The 22,530-nt window shown below is 37.0% G+C and overlaps 1 protein-coding gene across 1 annotated transcript in view; it reads left to right on the top strand.

Annotated features, from left to right (window-relative positions):
* The window catches only part of MALRD1 (MAM and LDL receptor class A domain containing 1), a 258,192-nt gene that overhangs the window by 192,032 nt on the left and 43,630 nt on the right, over positions 1-22,530 (top strand). The window contains exons 34-36 of the mRNA XM_038174819.2: positions 10,539-10,814; positions 18,718-18,843; positions 19,913-19,979. Of these exons, the coding sequence (XP_038030747.2) occupies positions 10,539-10,814; positions 18,718-18,843; positions 19,913-19,979 (469 nt within the window). The remainder of the gene's footprint in view (positions 1-10,538; positions 10,815-18,717; positions 18,844-19,912; positions 19,980-22,530) is intronic.

The raw sequence follows: 22,530 nt of genomic DNA on the forward strand, positions 1-22,530 counted from the left end.
ATTGCTGAGGTGGCCATCCTTTCCAGTCCCATCAAACCCAAATATTTCAAGTGCTAGTGGTCCCTCAAGACACTCATAAATTACACATACCTCTATGCACCAAAAGCAGGATCTTAAGGCTTTCTTAATAAAATAGAGGCATATAGAACTACTTTAATTGTTTATAAATATTTATGCCTCATAACAATTCATCATTTTGTCATAAACAAAGACAAACATTTGCTTTTGTGATCTCTTCCAAAGGTCACCAAAGCAAAATATTTGTGTTTATGGAGACTGTCTGCAGGTAGAACATAAATCTCACTACGTCTCACTAAGTCATCACTGGCTGCTGCTGCGGCCTGTCATGAAGTGAAGTCTTCTACTAATGCCTCTTTGTGAACTTATACTTCTAAATACTTAGAAATTCTAGTACTGCCTTAATACTTGCAGTTCTAAATTCTGGTAATGCTTTAAATAAGCACATTGTGTTCACTTATTAAAAAAAAAAAAAACAAAACAAAACAAAAAAGACATGCTCAGTTGATACTTTAGGATGAATACTTGGGTGCACTGGTATGAATAGAAGTGCAAACATCATCCAGCACCCTAGCCTCCAGAGTGTTTGAGAAAACGGTATTTGCTTTTCCACCAGTAGTCAAGCTTTCAGTGTTTGTCACCAGTTCAGTATCAACATTATTTAGTGAAATAACTAACAAGTTGAAGAAAAATAAATCTTAACAGGTTTCTGTTGCCTCTCTTCAACTTTTGCTTAACACTGTATTTTTCATTTGCTTTTGTTCTGCCTTCTTTCATAGTTAACTTCTTGTTCCTGCTCAATGCTCTAAAGTATTTTACCTTTTCTGTTTCATGAACTACTTTTTATCATAATTTTATTGTAGACCCTTTTCTACTTCTATTTTTTCATACATTCCTTCCTCTACAAAATGTTAAAAGTTTATTTATTTATTTTAAACCTATTAGCTTAATATATGAGAAAGGACTGCCAGTGCTACAACTATCCTCCTGTACCCTACTGCAGCTTCATTTTCACCTGGAAGACGTGTGTACAACAGGAAATAGCATTATAGAAGGATACATTGGAGATAAAGGGGTAACTCAAATAATAGAAAGCAGTCAGTGCAAACAGAACATGCTGTTTCTGTGTCATCTATTATGGTGGAATTGCACAAAACTAAGTGTTATTTCCCAGAGTTGTGTGAAATACTCTTTTATCTAATGTTGTCATGGTTCTTGACTTCACCACATGGGTTACCAACAAAATGGTCAGAGATCTGCCATGTAGGTGCTCAAGTACAGTAAAATCAGTGGTTGTTGACTGCTTTTGCTTAGGTGAAAAGATGGCTTTGGCATGCCATAACGTGTCCAAATCTTCCCATTGCTTTGCAGAAAAATATAAACTAGACCTGCTACAAAAGTTTTAAGTAATCCTTGCTTTGAGCAAGCTTTCACTTGTTGTGAAGAAAAGCGTATCAGAATCTGTGAATTACAAGACTGGGTTTGGCTCTGCAAACCCAAGTCAACTAATACTTTAATTAAAAAAGCCCAAAAAGCTTCTCACTACCCCAAAACCTAATATACTCTAGAAACTTAAATCTGCACTTTCTTTGAGCCATCATCATGAAAGGTGGGTGGATCTGTTCCTATGGATTGTCTTTTCTAACTTTCCGTGTGAGATAATGTTGCAATGAAGAGCTTTGACAAAGGAAATTGTATTTTAGTCCTAAAATTTAGGACAGATATGTTCAGAACTTCAGATCAGCCATCATATGAAAAAGGTCCAGCTAGTACCATAACCTGTCTAAGATGGATGTCTGGGGAAGAATATAACAGAAGGGGAACTGCATGTGCTGGTTCCCCTGATATTTTGCCTGAGCTACTTATAGTAGCTCTGTGTATATATATACTAATAGTTAGCTCTGAGCTACTATAATTTTAATTGTTCTGTGTTATCCTAAAGGTACCTAATTTTCAGAAAATATTGAGTAGTCATTCTTCAGAAATTGAGTCCCTTGTCATTTCAGATTAGAAACCACAAAGCAAAATTCTAGTTCTGTAACATCTTGGCTAATAGTTATTTATTCATTTCTCTCCAACATATACTGAGGATTTTTCTTTCTTTTTTTTTTTTTTTTTTCTGTTTCATGGAGCACACTCTTTGAATCCAGATCATCTATAAACCTTTCTCTGCTCTTCTTGCCACAGACTTACATTGTTTTCCAAGCTTTCCAACAAGATCTGTGTTCATATACATTGACATAATCTTTAATCAAATTATTGAAGCCTATTTTATTCACAAGACCCTATGCCTTTTTTTTTTCCTCCTTCAATACAGAGAAAGAGATGAGAGATAATTGAATTTCTGTTTCTATGCATGCATGCTATTCAAGTACTCCTCTGAATGCAGAGTTATTTATCTTTGTTATGAGGTTTTCTATACACCTTATAGCTACTGTGCCTAAATATTTCAAAAATATGTGATAATTACTTCCATAATTATTGTCTATTGCATGATGCTATCTAAAGCTAAAACAAAACTGCCAACTAAAAAGACAGTGAAAAAATAATGGAGCATTTGGGCATCTCCAAAATTTTGCTTTTCAGAGTCAGAAAAATAAATAATCTTGAATTTAAACAAGAAGCAAAATACAACACTGACATAATGTTTCTACTTAACTGGCAGACCAGCAAAAGTATTATAGGCCAAACTAGTCTAATAATCAGCCTAGAAAAAGTGTGCATTGACAGATAACTTTAAATGTTCTTGGGCCCTTTAAGTAAATATCATTTCACTAGGTCTCATAGCATAATTCATACCTGAATTCATAATTCATTCATGTATCTATCAACCCAAGAAGCCATAGTGAAGACTCTGTGTGTGTGTGCATGTGAAGTAATAGAAAATTCTGCAGGAGAACAGAGCTCATCTGACAAAAGCTTAGAGGGAGTTGATAATCCACCTCTGAAACTCCCAGAGCCTGATTGCAGGAGACACTGGAATGGTTAACTCTCCGAGCTGCTCGTACTACAGCATTAGATCATGGCGAAAAACTCTGTAGAGAAGACTTAATTTCTGATTTCTTTAAGTTGCAGAGCCAGGGGAATCACTGTTAGCTTGTCTGCTCATGCTGTAGTGAAGCAGAAATCTCTCTCAGATTGAGAGCTCAGGGAGTTTCTTTCCTCAAGGGCAAGAGATGATTCAGGGAAAGCTGGGGGAGTCAAAGGACTGGAAGAGAGAAGCAAGGAAGAAGTAATAGAGGACTGGGGATATTTGTGAATAGTTTCTCTAGTTAACTAGTCTCTCCCTGAAAATAATAAGAATGTGGTTTAGATCCTCTTCCCTTGGTAGAGATAGGGCATTTCTGCATTTTTAAAGAGAAAAAAAAATATATGGTGCAGAATAACAACTTAGAAATATTCTTCAGTCTATTTCAGTATCTTCCTGTGCACAGGCCTAGCTGGCAGTGAAGCCACAATTTTTTTGCAAATTTCATAGGAAGAGAAGTAGGGAATATTTGTAGGATGAGACAGTTACAGAACATAAAGTAGCATAATTAGTGGCAAGTCCTGAATGCAGTTGTATCATGCATAAATAAACACATTTGTCCAAATTCTCCAGTTTCTCCCTGCATTCTTATACTTCCAGAATCTTGAAATCTTCTGAGTCAAGCTAGATGCTTTTTAAGAAATTAAAAGTCTTTGAAGTCTTTGGATTTATTAATAGTGTTTTAAAATAGTCTCATTTATTTACACACACATGCACAAAAAAAAAAGACTCAGATCAGAGAGATGATGCTTTACATTTAGTTTGTTCATTAAAAAACGCTATTGGAAATAATTATTTTCACGAGACTGTGTTGGAGAGAAGAAAATTCTCAGATTGTTCATTAAGTAAGACTTACTTTTCTCGTCATCTAGAATAAAGCTCAGATTTATCAAATTATGAAGAATTTAACATAGTTTTTCTTCAGGAGATTCTTATTAGGTGATGAAAAATTTGTAGCTGTACAAACTGCTTTTCATTAGAATTTAGGCTGAGAAAAAAAAAAAAAAGCATAGCATTGTGTTACGGCTCCATCAATGAAAATTATCCTGATAACCAGTTGTTCTTTTCTCTACTCTAAGCCTGTCCCCTATCACTTTGCTGGAAACTAAAGCTTCACAGTTTCTCCAGTTCTTTGTTGCTCTTAATAAATACATTATGATAACAGGCATAGCTTGCAATTTCTGGACTGCTCTTAGCAGAAATGTGATAAATACTGCTATGGCTGTTCATAGATGGTGGTAGATCTCTGAGTGGAAATTGTATAGCTTGATTTTACTAGCAGCATGTTATTTATGTGTTTTCTCTTATGCAAATAAGGTTCCTTTAAAATACATTCTGCACAAATACATAAAACTGTGATGTCACTGGGACAAGTTCTGGATTTGTTAAATTTGGCTTTGTAACAGAGTTTTTGGGATCTTTTCCAGCACCCTGCCCTATACTTCTATATTCTCAAGTGAGAAAGAGAACTATATATTCAATTATCCATGCTCAATTCCCCACATACATGTACATTTTATTTTGTTGCAGAAGCCTTACTTACATAGATAAAGACTCATGGACAGCTTCTAAAAGTATTTGAACGAGTTCAGTGCATTTATTTTTTTTTAAATAAGGTTGCTTCCTTGCAGCCACCTTGAATAGGCTGATTTCATGCCCTGATCCAGCGTGTACTGAAGTGAAGACTGCCACTTACTTCAACTTAATTAATGCACTGGATTGGGTCTGAAATTAATTTATACTCTTGTCTAATGGAAACTGTTGGAGGGGGTTATTTTTGACTCCTTTAGCTACCGTTAATAGGTCTGCAGTTTTTATTAGATTTAGTAGGCAAACTACTTATGCAAATGTATCACACAGGTTGTTAGTTTTCAAGGGTCTGATGCAAGACCCATTAAAATCAATGTCTGCCTATTTACCTAAATGGACTTTAGAGCAAGCTCTCACACAACTGAGCTAATGCTGCATAATAGTGTGTGGTAACATTATTTCATGCTTTCTGATGTTGATTTTAATGCCAATGTCTACTAGTCTTAATTAGAATTCACTGTTAATAGATGATATATGAATATACGGAGGACTCTGCAGGAACTCTGCAGGAATCTTGGCATCTGAATAAGGAAGACAGAAAATAAATGCATATCATGGAGGTCTTGTTTAATGTAATTTAAGTATGTTTGTATGTTTCTGAGAGAAGCAGCCCTGCATCCCCCAGGTGAGTGCAGCAGGAGGGCAGGAGGTGCTCCAGGCATGCAGCAGCAGTTCCCCTGAGGCCTGTGGAGAGGCCCCTGGTTGAGCAGGCTGTCCCACATGGAGCAGATCTCCACGTTGCAGCCCCCCCATGGGTGGAGGAGCCCCCGGTGGAGCAGGTGGATGTGGCCTGGAGGAGGCTGCGGCCCATGGAGAGCCCCCTCAGGAGCAGGCCATGGGCCAGAGCTGCAGCCCGTGGAGAGGAGCCCACACAGGAGCAGGGGGTCTGGGGGGAGTTGCCGCCAGTGGGGGACCTGTGCTGGAGCAGTTTGCTCTTGATGGATGGATGCCATGGTATGGAGCCATGTGGGAGCAGTTCTTGAAGAGCTATTGCCTGTGAGAAGCCCCTGCAAGATCAGTTCAGGAAAGATGGCATGTTGTGGCAGGGACCCCATATTGAAGCAGGGGCAGAGAGTGACCATGAAGGAGTGGCAGAAATTGTTAGTGACTGACTGCAGCCCCCATTCCCCATTTGCTCTGTGCCACTCAGGGGAAGGAGTTGGGGGGGGGGGGGGGGGGGATGATGTGTTTTTAGTTTGCTTTTAATTTCTTGCTCGTCTAGTCTTTTAGTAATAGACAATAACTTATGTTAATCGAGTCTGTTTTGCCTGCAATGGTAACTGGCGAGCAATCTCTCTGTCCTTATCTGAACCCTTCAGTGCTTTTTCATTGTATTTTCTCCCCTAGTTCCTCTGAGGAAGGGAAGTGAGGGAGCAGTGTGGTAGAGTTTAGCCAGCCATCAGTGTGAAACCACCACACTCAGCTACCCAATTTCTCTTTGATGTGTGAGAATGCTGGTAGGGTAGCATTTCTTGGTCCTTAAGTTATACTCACCAAACACAGTTGCATGAGTAATTTTCACAAAGAATTTTGGGACCCAAATAAACTCATAATTAAAATGTCTTTTTATGGTGTACAAGTAGAATGTATATGAACTTTTAAAAACCCTTTAATTTTGATTATTTACCATATACAACATAAAAATAAATGTAAAAAAAAAAGTGCAAAGTAAAATAAATAAATACATGTTATGAGCTTGCTACTTAAAATATCATGATTCCTTAGCTATAATGAAACTTCAACAATTTGCTGCTGTTTTCTTGCAGATCTAAATCCAGACACAGTGTTCAAAAGAGCAGAGGTTGCTTTCTCTGAAATTGTTTTTGATTAGTCTGCTTTTCATCTGTGTGATAATACTGAAAGTATTCCCGAGTATCTCCAGTCCTGGTTTTCGGTGATCATGCAGCTTGGATACAGAAAGCTAAGCTTTTATCTTGTGTTCCTTAGAACACACCACTGTCAGTAGATTTATCTCCAAATCCTTAAACAGCTTCAAATAGATACTGTGTGGCTTTTTTTTGTTGTTTTTTTGTTTTTTTTGTTTTTTTTAAAAAAAAAGAAACCTGTACAATATCTCTCCCACTCCTGAACGTGGTTTGAAAATTAGAGCCACACAACACTAAGGAGATGAGTGGTGGATTGGGAACATCTTTTCCACACTTGGTGAAAGGTGAGAGAAATATTTTTCTGGCATGCCAGGGTTAGGCAACTGTTGAATCATATGATTTTAAGTTACTGAAATGGCCCATGAGCCCCACAGATGGATAGCCTAATTAGTACTGAAAAAAAAAAAAAAAAAGATTCTATTGTTTACATAATTGTCATATATATCTACAGACTGGGTATAGTACTCAAGTATATGCTGAAATTGAAAGTTAGCTTCTAAGGCTGAGCATGGTGAGTGCAACTCAGGACAGTGAAAGATATTTATTATGAGTCTGTCATTAGTGCAAGCTCATTTTTCCCTGCAAACCATATTGGAGTGTTAACATTTTAGTTCAAATCTTCCCTGTAGCAAGGAAACAGAATGAATATTGCCACTGTTAAGAATGAAACATTTCAACAGTAGATACTGCAACAATGAGCCTAATATAAATGGCTACGTAGATAGCAACTTTAAATGCAAGTAATTAGTTTTGCATTAACAATATGTTGCTTACAATTTCTTTTCAGATTGGAATTAGTTAATGATTTTCTAGATTTTTATATTTCCAATTAGTCAGTTTTAACTGTTAGGTAAATACTAATTAATGTTTTATAAATTTTAATTTCCTTAAAGCAGACACAGTTAATTTATAATTAAGAAAAAATATTGCCTACTTTATGTAAGGAAACTAGATTGAACTAAGGCATACAGTTTTTGCAGATCACAGCAATCATAACAATTTATAGGCTGTTGTCCAGAGCAATTTTCATAGTGAACCAAGTAGACAAGAACTAACTGATACGTAATGTGACTTAGTAAACAAGGTGATATTCTTGTGGCCTTTGAGGTATGTTCCCGTCTTATTTATGATCCAAAATGATTTTGCTGATTTCAGGATATTGCTTTGAATGTTTATGAATGTACTGAAAACATAAAACAGAGTTAACACGACCCTTGGTAACCTTACCCCTAATGTAACTTAATTCAGTATAAAGACATCTTCACTGCTCTTGGTGAATACTGCACACTAAAGTAATTGGTGTGCAAGTCAGGAAGAATTTGTTTCTGTACATTATTTTCTAACAACAAAAGGGAATCATGACAGAAAAAAAATAATCATCCCCCATTTAATAAAGCACTCAAGCATTTGCTTAACTACTGAATTTAGTAAGGGGTCATTTACATGCATGTGTACTTTTTATGATTGAGATTATAAGGCTAAATCAGTGCTACAAAAGTCTGAAGATAGTTTAGCACACAAGACCAGATTTGTAACAACACATTCAAGCATTATTGATTTAAGAATAAATTTAAAAGTTTATTGCAGAAAAAAATCAGGTAAAAACCTACTAGCAAACATGTAATGAATATAACAGTTATAGGAAAACAAATTGTGTTAAAAATACTCACAAATGTTTTATAAATACAATTGTTCCTGCAATAAGTGACCATAGGAAATGTATTAACAGTATATCTGCAATTTGATAAGAAGTTTTGTGGGGTTAATTTCCACTGTAACAGAACAAGCCCAGGCAAATTAAAACTCAACTATGCAGAAGTGCATCCCTTAGCGGAACTGACTGCAGCTTAAGTCATTTTCACTTCTTAAATACTTCCTAGGTACTATGATGAAAAGGGTCAGAGGTAACAAAATAAAAACATAGTTATCTAATATCACAATTCCATTATTTTTTAAAGAGAAAATACAAACTAAGATTATAAAATAATTCTTTTTTTTTGAAAAGATTTGCTAAAACATAGGACTAAAAGTTAAAAAAAAAATAATAATAATTATTAACTTCATTTATAAATAAATTCAGTGTGTTATTAAAATTTCTATAATTAACTATCTAGAGACAACTTTCATATTTCTTTTGAAGTAGCATAAGTGAAAAGTGAAAGTAATTTTTTGAGTAACGCATTTATAGAACGCATCATGAATGTAATCTTTTTCATCCCTTTTAAAAGTACATGCCCTTAGGGGATTTATGATTTAATTCTGAATTTAAACAAGCAAAAAAAAAAAATCAGTAGGTTATTATTTTTACTGTGTCAAAATCCATTATTGTTTTATGTGCATATTATGACCAATGTATGAAATACATCTTTTCTGGCAGCATGAATTTATACTATTAGTATAAAATGATATCAGGAATATTGTATGAAACTATTCATTTGTGATTATCTGACTCAACATGAAGATAAAGGATTGCTAAGCTTGTAAGGGTCACCGTTATACAGCAGAGTTTGAGCTCTTCTTCCTTGTAATTGTTTTACTAGTGACAAGATGGTAAACTAATATTATATATTCAGTTTATCTGAATATATTATCAATTCATCTTTGGCCAAAATACTATTGATATTCATGATGCAGTTATTTTAGAAACAGAGCATGTTTCACCACAGTTCTCCCACTGTAAATCTGCATCCTGGTACATAATCCTATGCTGATTGGATTAAAAATAGCAAAATAATGCAAAAATCCATGTATCCCCTTACAGTGTGTCGTATCTTCGTGCAGCTGTAGCATTTGACTTCTGAGGTCAGAGGGCAATGCTTGCACTTTCTCAAAAGACAAGCTAAGACCCACCCATGAACTTTTGCATTTGATCTGCTCTCTTTCAGCATCATACTATCTTTTTCAGAGGTGGTGTCATAAATTTGTCTTTCCCTTGTTACTTATGATTTTCATATTTTGATATTAATAGTTTCTTTACTCATCTGTCACAAATTGACCTAGAAAAAGATTAAATGCACATGATGAAATTCTAGACATTGTTTTTCCTTTCCCCGCACATCAAAAACAAAACAACAACAACAAAAGTTACATTTCTCCCCTGGGAGACACTGGTAGTGGGAAGAACATAAGGTCAGCATAAACAGTTTCTTAGAATTCAGCTTTCACAAATAGTTCTGATGTTTCTACTGGTAACATTCAGTTGCAGTAATTTTAGTAGGAAGAAAGGGGAGCTTAAATGTCTTCAATTAATTTGTGTAAATGATCGCAGAAAGTTGTGTTTTGTTTTGTTTTCTAGTATTTTTTCCAGTAAGCAAAAATGGAACACTTCTTCCTTTGTCAGTTGTCTGAATAAGTTAAATTTTTAAATTTAAAAATAATTTTTGTCTTGTTGCGCTCTGGAAAATGTTACCTAGTCATTTATTTGATTTAATTCCCTGTCAAGTCAAGCAAAGCTACGGAATCCAAATGATAATAAATTATTAGTAAAAAATCTTTGTTTCTTACTTTTCTGGTGGTTCAGACATTACTATGGATAACAGCTTTGTATGAAATAAGTTTCTTGTTGATCATACCCATGTATGATGAATATCTTTGAATATTTTTTTATCCATTCAATATACAAATAGAGGAAGATCTTGAGGGGTTTCAATAATATTTTTTAACCTTTTCCTGATACTGGTAAGTTTCCATAATACTTTCGTATTAACCTTTCTATACAAACATGGTAGAAGCAATAATGGGATCAGAAGAAATGCTGGATTTGAACTTTAGTAGCCAAATACTGCAACAGCAGCAATGTAGTTAGTACAACGTGACAACGTGGGTGTTTTAACAGCATTCTATGCTTAGGACCTTTAGGACAAGTTATTTCACCTTTTTTAAAGATTTTATATTCAAAATCAGCTGCCTTTCCAACAGCGCCTATACTGCCTCTCAGAAGCAGTATAGGTGATTACTGAAAGAAGATAACCAATAAATATTCCTTTCTCGGCTTTTTTTTTTTTTTTTCCTTGCAGGACCAGCTGAACCACGACCTCCAGCTTGCAGCAGTAACCAGTTCACATGTGCATATGTGCAGCAGTGTTTATCCCTTGATGCAAAATGTAACGGTGTTGAAGATTGTGTGGATGGAAGTGATGAAATGTACTGTCCCACAAGGACCCCTTCCACTGTGTCTCCAAACTCCTGCAAACAAATGGAGTTCCTGTGTCCTTCGAAAGGCTGCATTCCAGCCCTCCTGATATGTGATGGTGTGCCTGATTGCCCCCTTAACGAAGATGAAGTTGGCTGCTGTAAGTTAGTTTTATTGTTACAGCTATAGCTGTGCTACCATGCTAACTTTCTTTCCTAAAACAGTGACATGAAAAAAAAGCAACATAATGTAGTGTAGAATTCGTTATTCCCTAGTCAAGAAAAAACATTGTTTATATTGCATATAATGTGTTACTTGGAGAGTCACTCTACATTTGCAAACAATTTTGTTTATGGTTTCTTACTCCCTGGCTATCAACTTTGACAAATGCTTGAAAATGTTTGCATTGTATTTCTCTTAATAATTGAAAACATTTCCACTGTTTTCCATAGATCGGTGAGTTGCATTTTCATTGCCTCATGTCTTTACAATATGACAGAGAGATTTCTGCAATTCAGTACCGTTCACAGAACTCCTGTTCTTTCAAGGATTTCAAAAGCAAGTCTGTTCATCTAGTAGCAGCAATCTGTGCCCTGACCAAGGAGAATGGCCTACAATAAAACAAGAGTAACAGGCTTTGAACTGTATCTATAAAGAGACACCATGAAGTTTCAGATAGACACAAAAGTGAGCATCTGCCCATTTCAGAATGTTTCATTTTTGGCAGATGAACTGAAGCCAAATTGAATAATTCAGTTAGAAGAGACCTTCAAAGACCATCTAGTCCAACTACGTAACCTCTTCAGGGCTAACCAAAAGTTAAAGTACATTACTGAGGGCATTGTCTAAATGTTTTGAACACCGATAAACGTGGGGCATCCACCACCTCTATAGGAAGCCTGTATCAGTGCTTGACTAGATGTTTCATTACAGGAAAGCCAAAATAATTAGCTACATAGTTTTTTACACATAGGACTTTTAATTCTGCACTTTTTTTTTTTTAATTTTTTATTTTTCACCTGATTAGAGCTAAAAATAAATAAATAGTAAAATATCAGTTTCCAGTAAGCTAGGAATTACAGTTCTTTTAATCATTTAGATCAAAACTAAGGAATATACAGTACACAAGCAATTTCTTTTAAAAATGCCTCTGTATACATAGCATGGACTTTGCAGCCTATCTGTATACATGGTTTTGTTGGTGAAAAATATGACTTTCTAAGAGGCTTTAAAGTCTGTGTGCCCCAAAAGCATGTGAAAATTCTAATTGCCCTAAAGATCAAATACACACCTTTTAATTTATCTTCGTTCTGTCTTGTTTCCTCCTCAGCCCCTCCTCTAGTAGAGACCTCTCTGCTCTATTCCATTACACATACATCCCAATGCCAGACCAGAGTAGCTAATGTGTGCTTCCAAACAACTGAGATATCATTTCATTGCCTTTGACTTCTAAGCAATGCCCAGACAAAGAGGGGAAATGAACTGCTGGTCTATTCAAGGAACAAAAATTCTCTGCAGTTATTATAAACCTTGGAACTGTATGTGAGGTGGGAACTCTGTCACATCTGTAATCACATTGCTACTCCAATGTTCAGTTTTGAGGATACAAACGTGTAAGTTTTGACAATATGAGATGGGAATACAAAAGCAGCAACTTGTGTTTTTCTATGGAGGTATTGGTTGCAGGGCAAAGCAAAAAGTAAGTGGTTAGTGGTGGTTTGGAATGGAATCAGTGAAAAGATGATTCCTGTCATGCACTCAGTTCTCTCACCGAAATGTATATGCTATGAAAGCACATCATTTCATCTCTAGCTCTCTACTTTTAACTTGTGAAATGCCATGTAAGTTTGTCAATGGGGAAAATGAGTGAGAGGAAAAGGAAATATACTAAAAAGAATTTGTTATACATGTATTGAAATATTTGCATAATCTATAAAATCATTGAGTGCTGTGCTAGTAACTCTAGTCTACATGTACTGTAATAATAGACTGTGAGGTTTCTTTTCAGATTTTGGAGAGACCTGAAATTGATTTATTCTTTTTCTTAAGCAGTTATGAACACAGAGTAGGATTTCAGCAGCAGGCTGTGGGTTTTTATTTTCTTGGTGAAGATCATGTCTTCCTGATAATTTTAGTAATTTTAAATTTGGGAATTACTGACATCTTCCATTATGTGTATGCCATGTCTCTTAACAATTTCATTCATTTAAGTGTAACAATAAATGTTCAAAAATGTTCTTACTTCTGATTCCAGGAATTCATCAGAGAGATTTATCTTCCATGTCCTGCCAAAATTAAGTATAAAGTGCAAAAGTAGGCCAGCACAAAGGAAAACAAACAAAAATGCTTTAGTCAGATCTCTACTACAACCACCATTTCTACCACAGGAATGCTTTTCTGCATGATTTAGAGATTTATGCAGGCAGAATTTCCTGTAGCATTTACTCAGCAGTTAAGTTGTACAGTACTAATACTGTATTATACTTACTAACATGGTAGACTTTGTTACTAGCTGCTTTTAACAAAAAAATCTTGGAGTTATTTTCCAGTTATAGATGTTCTGCTTGGCCATCCCTCTTCTCACTGACAACTATGGTGAAGAGCACTTTATCTCACCTATTTAATCTATTTTTTAAATTGGTTGATCATAATGGTAAGAGTATAAAATAAATACACGTATATTAACGTGTGTATTTTCCACAGGATGCAATAACATCTAACCCATGTGCTAATAGCAAGGAATAAACAATGATTTCTCAGTTCTCTGTAGTACTCCAAAGTGCTCTAAAACATATTTGTTGCAGTTCTGTTAAATTTTAATTACCTCGTAAATATTAAAAATTATATACCTTCAAGTGGTATATAATAGACCAGCCAGAAAATAAGAGTTAACTGGACCTGGTGTGTACCAATGCAGAAGAGCTCATTAGAGAAGTTAAGATTGGAGGCAGTCTGGGCTGTAGTGAGTGCTCCCTGGTTGAGTTTGTGATCTCAAGGAATAAGGGCATGGTGAAGAACAAATGACCCTGAACTTCTGAAGAGTGAACTTCAAGCTATTTAAAAACCTAGTGGATGAGATCTCCTGGAACACTGTTTTTAGGAACAAAGGAGCTAAACAGAGCTGGCAACTTTTTAAGGTTATTTTTCTTGGAACACAAGAATTCTCAGTCCCCCTGTGTAAGAAAGTGAGAAGAAAACTGGGATGGTTGTGCAGGAACCTACTGGGAAAACTGAGGCACAATAAGGAACTGCATAGGCAGTGGAAGCAGGGACATGTGGCCTGGGAACAGTACAGGGATGCCGTCCAGATGTGCAGGGATGGGATCAGGAAAGCCAAGGCACAGATGGAACTGACCTTGGCAAGGAATGCAAAACATAACAAGAAGGGATTCTGTAGGTACATTGGCCAGAAAAGAAAGGCAAAGGAGAGTGTACCCCCTCTGATAGATGAGAAGGGAGAACTGGTAACAGACATGGAGAAGGCTGAGGTACTCAATAACTTATTTGCCTCAGATTTCACTGCCAGCCAGCCTTTCCATGTCTCTAATTTCCCTGAACCTGTAGTCATCTACAGGTCATCATGGCTGGGGGAGCCAAGTCCCTCCCACTGTAAGCAAAGAACAGGTTTGAGACCACCTCACTAAACTGGACAGGGCCCAATAACATGCGTCCCAAGGTCCTGAGGGAACTGGCTGATGTAGCTGCCAAGCCACTCTCTGTCATATTTGAAAAGTCCTGGAAGTCAGGTGAAGTCCCTGGTGACTGGAAAAAAAAAAAAAAAAAGAAAAGAAAAAAAAAGGGAAACCACTCCCATTTTTAAAAAGGATAGAAAGAAGGACCCAGAGAACTACACATTAGTGAGCCTCACCTCTGTGCCTGGCAAGATCATGGAACAGATCCTTCTGGAAGCAATGTCAAGGCAAATGCAGTACAGAGGTGATACGTGACAGCCAGCAAGGCTTAATCAAGGGAAAATTCTGCCTTTAGTAAGCCACTAATCTGGTGGCTTTCTATGATGGAGCAATTTCATGAGTTGACAAGGGTTGACCAACTGATGTTACATACATGGACTTCTGCAAAGCCTTTGATACATTCCCACATGACATCCTGATCTCCAAATTGGAGAAAGATGAATTTGAAATGTGAACAATCCAGTGGATAAGGAATTGGCTTGAAGCTGCAGCTAGAGAGCAGTGGTCAATGGTTCTATATCCAGGTGGAGGCCAGTGATGAGAGGGGTCCCTCAGGGGTCTGTCTTGGGACTGGTACTGTTTAATATCTCTATCAATGACATAGACAACGGGATCGAGCGCATCCCCAGCAAGTTTGCAGATGACACCAAGTTGAGCAGTGCAGTTGATATGAAAGAACGAAGGGATCCTATCTAAAGGGACCTAGAGAAGCTTGAAAAGTGGGACCATGTGAACCTAACAAAGTTCAACAAGTGCAACTATGGTTGATCTAAGTTCAAGGTGCTGTACCTGGGCCGGGGAAATCCCAGACAAAAACACAGACTGGGTGGAGAACTCATTCTGAGCAGCCCTGTAGAGAAAGACTTGGGGGTTCTGGTAGAAGAAAAGCTTGACATGGGCCATAAGTCTGCGCTTGCAGCCCAGAGGACCATCTGCATCCTGGGTTGCATCAACAGAGGCATGGCCAGCAGGTCAAGGGAGGTGATTGTCCCCCTCTACTTTGCCCTTGTGAGGCCTCACTTGGAGTACTGTGTCCAGGCTTGGTCCTCCAGCACAAGAAGGATGTTGATCTTTAGAGTGGGTCCTTAGGAGCACCACAAAGATGATCAGAGGGCTGGAGCATCTTTTCTATGAAAGAAAGGCTGAGAGCTGAGGCTGTTCTGCCTAAAGAAGAGAAGGCTCCAGGGTGACCTTATTGCAGCTTTTCAGTGCTTAGAGTGGGGCTTATAAAAAAATAGAAGCAACTTTGTGCTCAGTCAGATAATGGCAGGACAAGGGGGAATGGTATTAAAATAAAAGTGGGAGAGATTTAAATTAGAGGTTGGGAGAGAATTCTTAAGAGTGTGGTGAGGCACTGGTACAGGCTGCCCAGAGAAGCTGTAGGTGCCTCACTCCTGGAGGTGTTCAAAGCCAGTTTGGACAAGGCCCTGGGCAACCTGGTATAGTGGAAGTTGTCCCTTCCTATGGCAGGGGGGTTTGGAACTAGATGATCTTTGAGCTCCCTTCCAACCCAAACCATTCTATGATAAGTGGACTGTGAGATTTTTATCCTTTTGAGAGTTTTAATTTAGACTGGAGAAATGATGTATAGGTGAAAATATATTTTCACTTTAATATCTTCACTGTTATTAATGTCTTTAATATCTTTATCCCAAAAGCACTTGAAGGCCTTTCACAAAAGTAAAGAATAATTAGTAGGAGAAATTTGAGGCTACTTGCAACTGTTTTAACAGTAATCAATATTAATTTTAGTTTTAATGCAATGAGAGAAATAACATCTTTAAAATGTGTTCTTAACATTACTTACCTCTGCACCAATAATTTAGTGTTATAATCCTTTTTCTCTTAAATGCTGGATCTGTACAAAGCATTGCGCAGTCAGATCCATTGCTATGAAGGCTCCCTCTGTAAGTGGTATAAAAATCTCAATGCAATAAGCTTGTTCAGGCTTAAGGGATACATCAAGACCACCTTGATGATCAACAGCTATAAATGGACCAAAAATAATTAGTATTTCTTCTATCTTCTACTTCAAGTATGAGTAGAGCAGCCAGCCCAGGCCTAGGGGAATTAAAAAAGAGTCAAAAAGAATGACACTTGCTCTTCTTACCACAACCCTCAATGCAAGTAAAAGCTCAGGAACTGAATCTCTGTGTAAGTCATAATATACATGACAAAACAGAAACAGTACTTTATATCCACGTTTGTGGTCTCCTCAAAATACGTGTGCAGGCATGTATCTAAAGCACATACAAAGCACATAAAAAGAATTGTTGAGTTTACAAACATGCTTTATGTCAAATTTCCAACTTTGTTTCTGTTGAAGCTCTAGTCTGAGCATGCAATTATATTTACTGGCTGGGTATTTTTGTGCAAATGAACACTTACAAAACTAGTTCAAATGCCATTGGGACATCATCCCCCAAATTGCAAAGATTGTCAAGGATTTGGATCTGATTGCATACAAAGTAAATATGAAATTATTATTTGGTTAGGAAAGTGCAGCAGAGGGCATGGGACTGCCAGTTACATTCTGGAAAGCTGACAAGATCCTGAGATAGATGGTAGGATATGCTACAAGTGTGGATCATGGAAAGCACCACATAAGTGGAGTGATGCTGTAATCTATTGTTTTTTTTCTGTCTGCCAAGACCTATTTGGCGAGACTGTGTGGTCAAGGGAATAGAGAGCAGACAAGAGTGAGGGAATAGGGAACAGAGAGCAGACAAGGGTGAGGGAATAGGGAACAGAGAGCAGACAGAGCAAGGGAATAGTTACACAACAGAATCTACACGCATAACAGAAGGGACTGGAAAAATGTCATATCCATGAGTAAGTGACAGTGTGGACTTCACTAAGCAAGGGATGTATTTGGCATTGTAAAAGAGAGCTTTCATTTGGACGTGTGCTAGAAAAGGAAATAATAGTGTTTGTTTTTTTATCCTGCTGTCACCAGCAGCAAATTCCCTCTTCTCTATTATGACTTCTCCAGTTGTAGAACATTGTTGTGATTGTTTAAAAATCAGCCAAAACTTTTAAGTTCTTAAAAGATTAATTAAAATTTGAAACAAAATTTAATAGTCTTCTACAGATTTTTCTTTGACCTGGTGCTTAGGGACATGGTTTATTTGGTGACATTGAAGGTAGGGTGATGTTTGGAGCAGATGATCTTGAATTGATTCTATGATTCTATGAAATGGTCAGTACACATAATTAAAAGGTTTGATCCCACAAACCCTTAATCAGATGAGCAATTTCATAATTCTGTAAGAATATCAAAACTGGCAAGAATAGGAAGGATTTAACTCCACTGTTGCAGTCTAAACTCCAACTGCAGCATTTTAAGTGTAGCTTATTCTTGTAGTGTACATAGGCCAGTGATTTAGATTATACCGAAGGGTGGAACAGATATATCCTATAGCACAAGTGCCTGGCTGTTCAAGCTGGATTGCTCATTGCTGTATAAAGTGGCTCTAGAACCCAGGAGTAGGAAAGTAGTATGAAATTTAGATTTGGTACTGGGGTATTGTTAATATTTCTAGATTCTTTCTCTCCTAACCAAAATTAATGTGAATATATCTAACTTTAATGGAGTCAGAATTCTTTCTGATTTGGATTAGTTTTACAGTGGAAGATTTCAGTTCATATCACCTAAACGAAAGCATTTAAAAATAATACTTCAAGAAAGCATAAGAGAATATTGTGTTAGATAAAATGACAAAACAATGCTATCCTCTACAGGACGATTCAGGACTATTGGGTATTTCCTGTATACCAGTGAGTCAGTAATAAATCAGTACCCAGAGGCTTACGTGATTCCCATCAAGATTTTCCCTTCATAAGAATTCTGCAAAAATTTAGAAAAGACAACTGAGTGCCCAAGAAAATAAAGGTGTGCAAGTTCCAGTTTTTTAATATAACATTTTTCTGCTTTTTATACATTAAATATATCTCAGTATTTTGTTTCTTGTATTAGGAGGAAACTATACGAAGTCAATTTTTTGTTTTGTGCTTAAAAATTAACTTCATAATTTTAAAACTACATTATGCCTGGGAGTTGACTATGTTGTGTGATAGTTTCTTATGGGTTTTCATTGGCATTTTGCATCTTATTCTTTCAATGTTTTAAATAAATATGCCCCCTCTCCTTCACAAATACAACATGGGAAAAAACAGCATCTGTATTCTGTGTTTGTTTACCTATTTAGCTACTCAATAATAAAGCTGTATGACTTTAAAGACGAAAGCTTTTAAAGGTCATGTGGACCCAAGATTATAAACTATAGTACAAATAAAGTTTTCTGATAGCTTTTTAACAATAAGAAAAGGGAATATAGCTGACAATAACTGCCATGTTACTTTTCCTTCCAGCCCTTACAGATTGTTTCAATGGTTCTGTGTTATGCGCGTCAACTAATCGATGCATAGCAGTCTCCCAGCGTTGTGATGGCATTGCGGACTGCATTGATTTCAGTCTTGATGAGTCCAGCTGTTCAGGTACTTAGTTTTCCATAAAAATGTCATTAGCAACACAAAAATACAGTAGTTTATTAATGAAACCAGAGGCAGCCCACAAACTAGACTGAATTCCCTCTGTTAACCAGTTTTCATCAGGCATGAACTTGCCTGATGAGCATGTCAAACAGTAATAGTGAGAAAAACACAGAAAATAACATGCTTAGTTAGCATGTGCACAAGGGGCTTTTCTTTAGCTATAAACACATTGTTTAAAAAAATAAAATAAAATAAAATAAAATAAAAGGTCTCTGTAATATGCACACTCTTAAGGCACTCTTGATTTTGCCATTTGAATAACCCACCTAGGTAAAATCAGCATTTCTGACTTATTGGTAAAACAACTTGCCCAGAAGTTTGTTATGTCTTTGCTATATATGTGGAGTTGTGGGGGGTTGTTCTTGAATATGAGAGAAAACATCATGTTTTAACAGCAAAATGTAACAAGTTTACATTGCAGAGAGAATATGTACTTGTTAAATATGATTGATATAGAATATTGTCAGTGAAAAGGAATGTATTCAGAAATTAGCTCAATGTAGAAGAATACAGAACATAAATTCATAGACTTTCATGACAGTAAATTAAAAACCTTCCACTATTTTTTTTTCAGACAACATATCTTTTAAGTAATTGGCTTTCCAACATTTCTTAAAACTGTAGGTGTCCACAATGAATAAAACTATATTTATTTGTCTCAGCAAATGATTTTATGTGGCATATACCCAAAAATCAAAGAATTAGACTTAATGTATTACATTTGCTTTTATTATGCATAAATATAATATTAAACCATAGAAGAATATATACTGTTGTGCTGTGATTACACATTGTTGTAGTATTGGACAGTCATTTATCTAACTGGAAAAAATATTTGTATTTTACCAGTTACTGTAAACACTGTGTAAATAGAATGGATTCTTTTTTTTTTTTCATGATATGAAATGATAAATGACTGATAAATATAATAATGAATGATAAATATAATAATGAGGGTGATGCTCGGGTGAGATGGGAAATTCCATTGAAATTTTTACTTTTATTTTTGTAGTTTGTCCTGAAGAATACTGCAAAAATGGAGGAACCTGCATCATCAAAGATGACATTCCCTTATGCCAGTAAGTTTCATGGGGATTGATCTGCAGTTCAGACTGGGGAAAGGAACTGTTGAAATAGTATTTTATTTTTTTTTTCCCCATATGGACTGAAATGACACTCAGTAGAAATGTATTTTTAAACGTCTCCATACCTAGCATACATTTATTTATAGTTGCTGAATGAAAGAGTATTTTGAGAAGAATGTTACTTATTCAGTAGAATTTTCTGTAACTTTCATCCATCTTTACATGGGACAGCCTGTTTCCCTGACGCCTTTCTTTGTCTTATGCTTCACATTTAACAACATGTATTTTTATGAAAATTGATATATTATATACAGCAGGTATTGTGTCCCTCAGATGAGATTTATAACAGGCCATATTCTTGTTGGTACCTGAACTTGTACTGTATTTCTGTTATAAAGCATTAAATATATGCTTGTATTTTTTTCTGGAAATGTTCTATGTTGAAAAAAAACAAACAAACGCTTCTGTTGTGGAATGTAAGAGTCATTAGAAAGTGTCTTGAGATATCTGACAGTTTTCATTTACACAACGTATCAGTCTGTTTCCCACTGGGAAATTACAGGAGACTTTTAAAGTGCAAAGAAAACAATGTTGTTCTTTATCACAGTTTTGTCCTTCATGTATTTTAGTGGATCTTGCCAAAGAGTTTGCCAAATTACTAAAAAAGTGACTGTCTTATCAGTCTATCTGTCTTAGTCATGACCAGACATTGAGGTTTGTCTCTTAGTCTCCAGGTAACTCACATTAATAAGCCTACTGACAAAATTTCAGTTATTGAAGAGCCTGTATCTTTCATGAGAGATGTATCCATTGCTGATTGACAAAATGTTATAAATAGCATACTCAGAAAATACAGGCATTTCATACATGATGACTTTCATATATGAATACTTTGATTTAACTCCCAGAAAACATTGTTAATTACATACAGATTTCCAAAACAATGTCCAGTAGTATAGCATAGAGAATGGCCTCTGCCAGATGCTTGGAATTTTGTCAAGATGGCTGTTTCAAAACTTCCTGGTACACAGAGAGAAAGAGGAATGAAAACATGGGGGAGGTTGCAGATAACATGTAATGGATAACCAGAGATTGGGAAACCCATGGTGGTTTTACCCTATTGGGCAGTTGAACAGTCATGCTCTCAATCCCCCTTCCAAAAGGAACTGTGTGAAAAAATACAGTGAGAAAGGGCTCAAGGACTGAGATACATACAGGGAGATCACTCATCAATTACCATCGTGGGCAAAACAAACCCTACATAGATTAATATAGTTTATTGCCTACTACTAACAGGCTAGAGCAGGGAGAAATTAAAAGCAACCAAAAAACACCCTCCTTTCTCCTTCCACCCTCTTCTACCTCTTTTCCCCAAGTAGCACAGGGGATTGCATTCGCTCTGTAATGCTTTGTCACTCTCTGCCCCTGCTCCACGAGGGGTACCTCCCACAGGATGCTCTCCTTCCTGAACTGATCCTGCAGGGGCTTCCCACAGGCAGCAGCTCTTCAAGAATTGCTCCCACATGGCTCCGTACCACAGGGTCCACCCATCCCCGAGGAGCAAACTGCTCCAGCACCGGTCCCCCATGAGCCTGCTCCTGTGGGGGCTCTCCATGGGCCGCAGCCTCCTTCAGGCCACATCCACCTGCGCCACCAGGGACTCCTCCACGGGGGTGTTGCAGTGTGGAGATCTGCTCCATGTGGGACGCATGGGCTGCAGGGGGACAGCCTGCTCCACCAGGGGCCTCTCCATAGGCTGCAGGGGAACTGCTCCATCCCTGGAGCACCTCCTGCCCTCCTGCTACACTCACCTTGGGGTCTGCAGGGCTGGCTCTCACTCTTTGCTCTCCTAGCTGGTGCTATGCAGCAGTTTTTTTCCCTCTCTTAAATCTGTTCTCATGGAGGCACAACTAACATCACTCACTAGCTCAGCTTTAGTGAGAAGCGGTTCCCTTTTGAAGCCGGTTAAAACTAGTCCTTATCATGGGGCAGTCCTGTCAGCTGTTCTTACAGAAGCCACTCCTGAAGCCCCTCCTGCTTCCAAAACTTTGCCATGTAAACCAAATATAGTACCAATCAAAACTTTATAATGTTTTGAAGGAATTAAGCATACATATAATAACAGAGGAGTTAGCTTTTCCTGAAATAAATCTCTGTATATTTGAAACCCCCACATCAGCATTATGAAAAGAAAAAAATGAACAAAAACGTATCTTGAATGCAGAAATGTAAAAGTACTGCAGTTTTTCTGGAGTTAAAAAAAAAAAAAAAAAAAAAAGGATGAAAAGGATGACAGAATTGTATGGAGATTTATTCTCCACAGCAACTGCTACTCCAGACTGCAGGCTAGATCAGGAGAAAAAAAAAAAAAAAAGGCAGGAAGCCTGTGGGACAGCAAGGAGAATCCTGAAGAGAGGAGAGTGTGAGAGTGCAGAAGATAATGTTACTCTTCAGTGACACAGAGAGCAAGATTTTGTTGGCATATCCTTCTTTTTCTTTTTCTATTTTGCATACACAATGAATTCTGGTCTTTGACTACTTGAGA

The sequence above is a fragment of the Anas platyrhynchos genome, chromosome 2 (genome assembly GCF_047663525.1).
Source record: "Anas platyrhynchos isolate ZD024472 breed Pekin duck chromosome 2, IASCAAS_PekinDuck_T2T, whole genome shotgun sequence".
Lineage (NCBI taxonomy): Eukaryota > Metazoa > Chordata > Aves > Anseriformes > Anatidae > Anas > Anas platyrhynchos.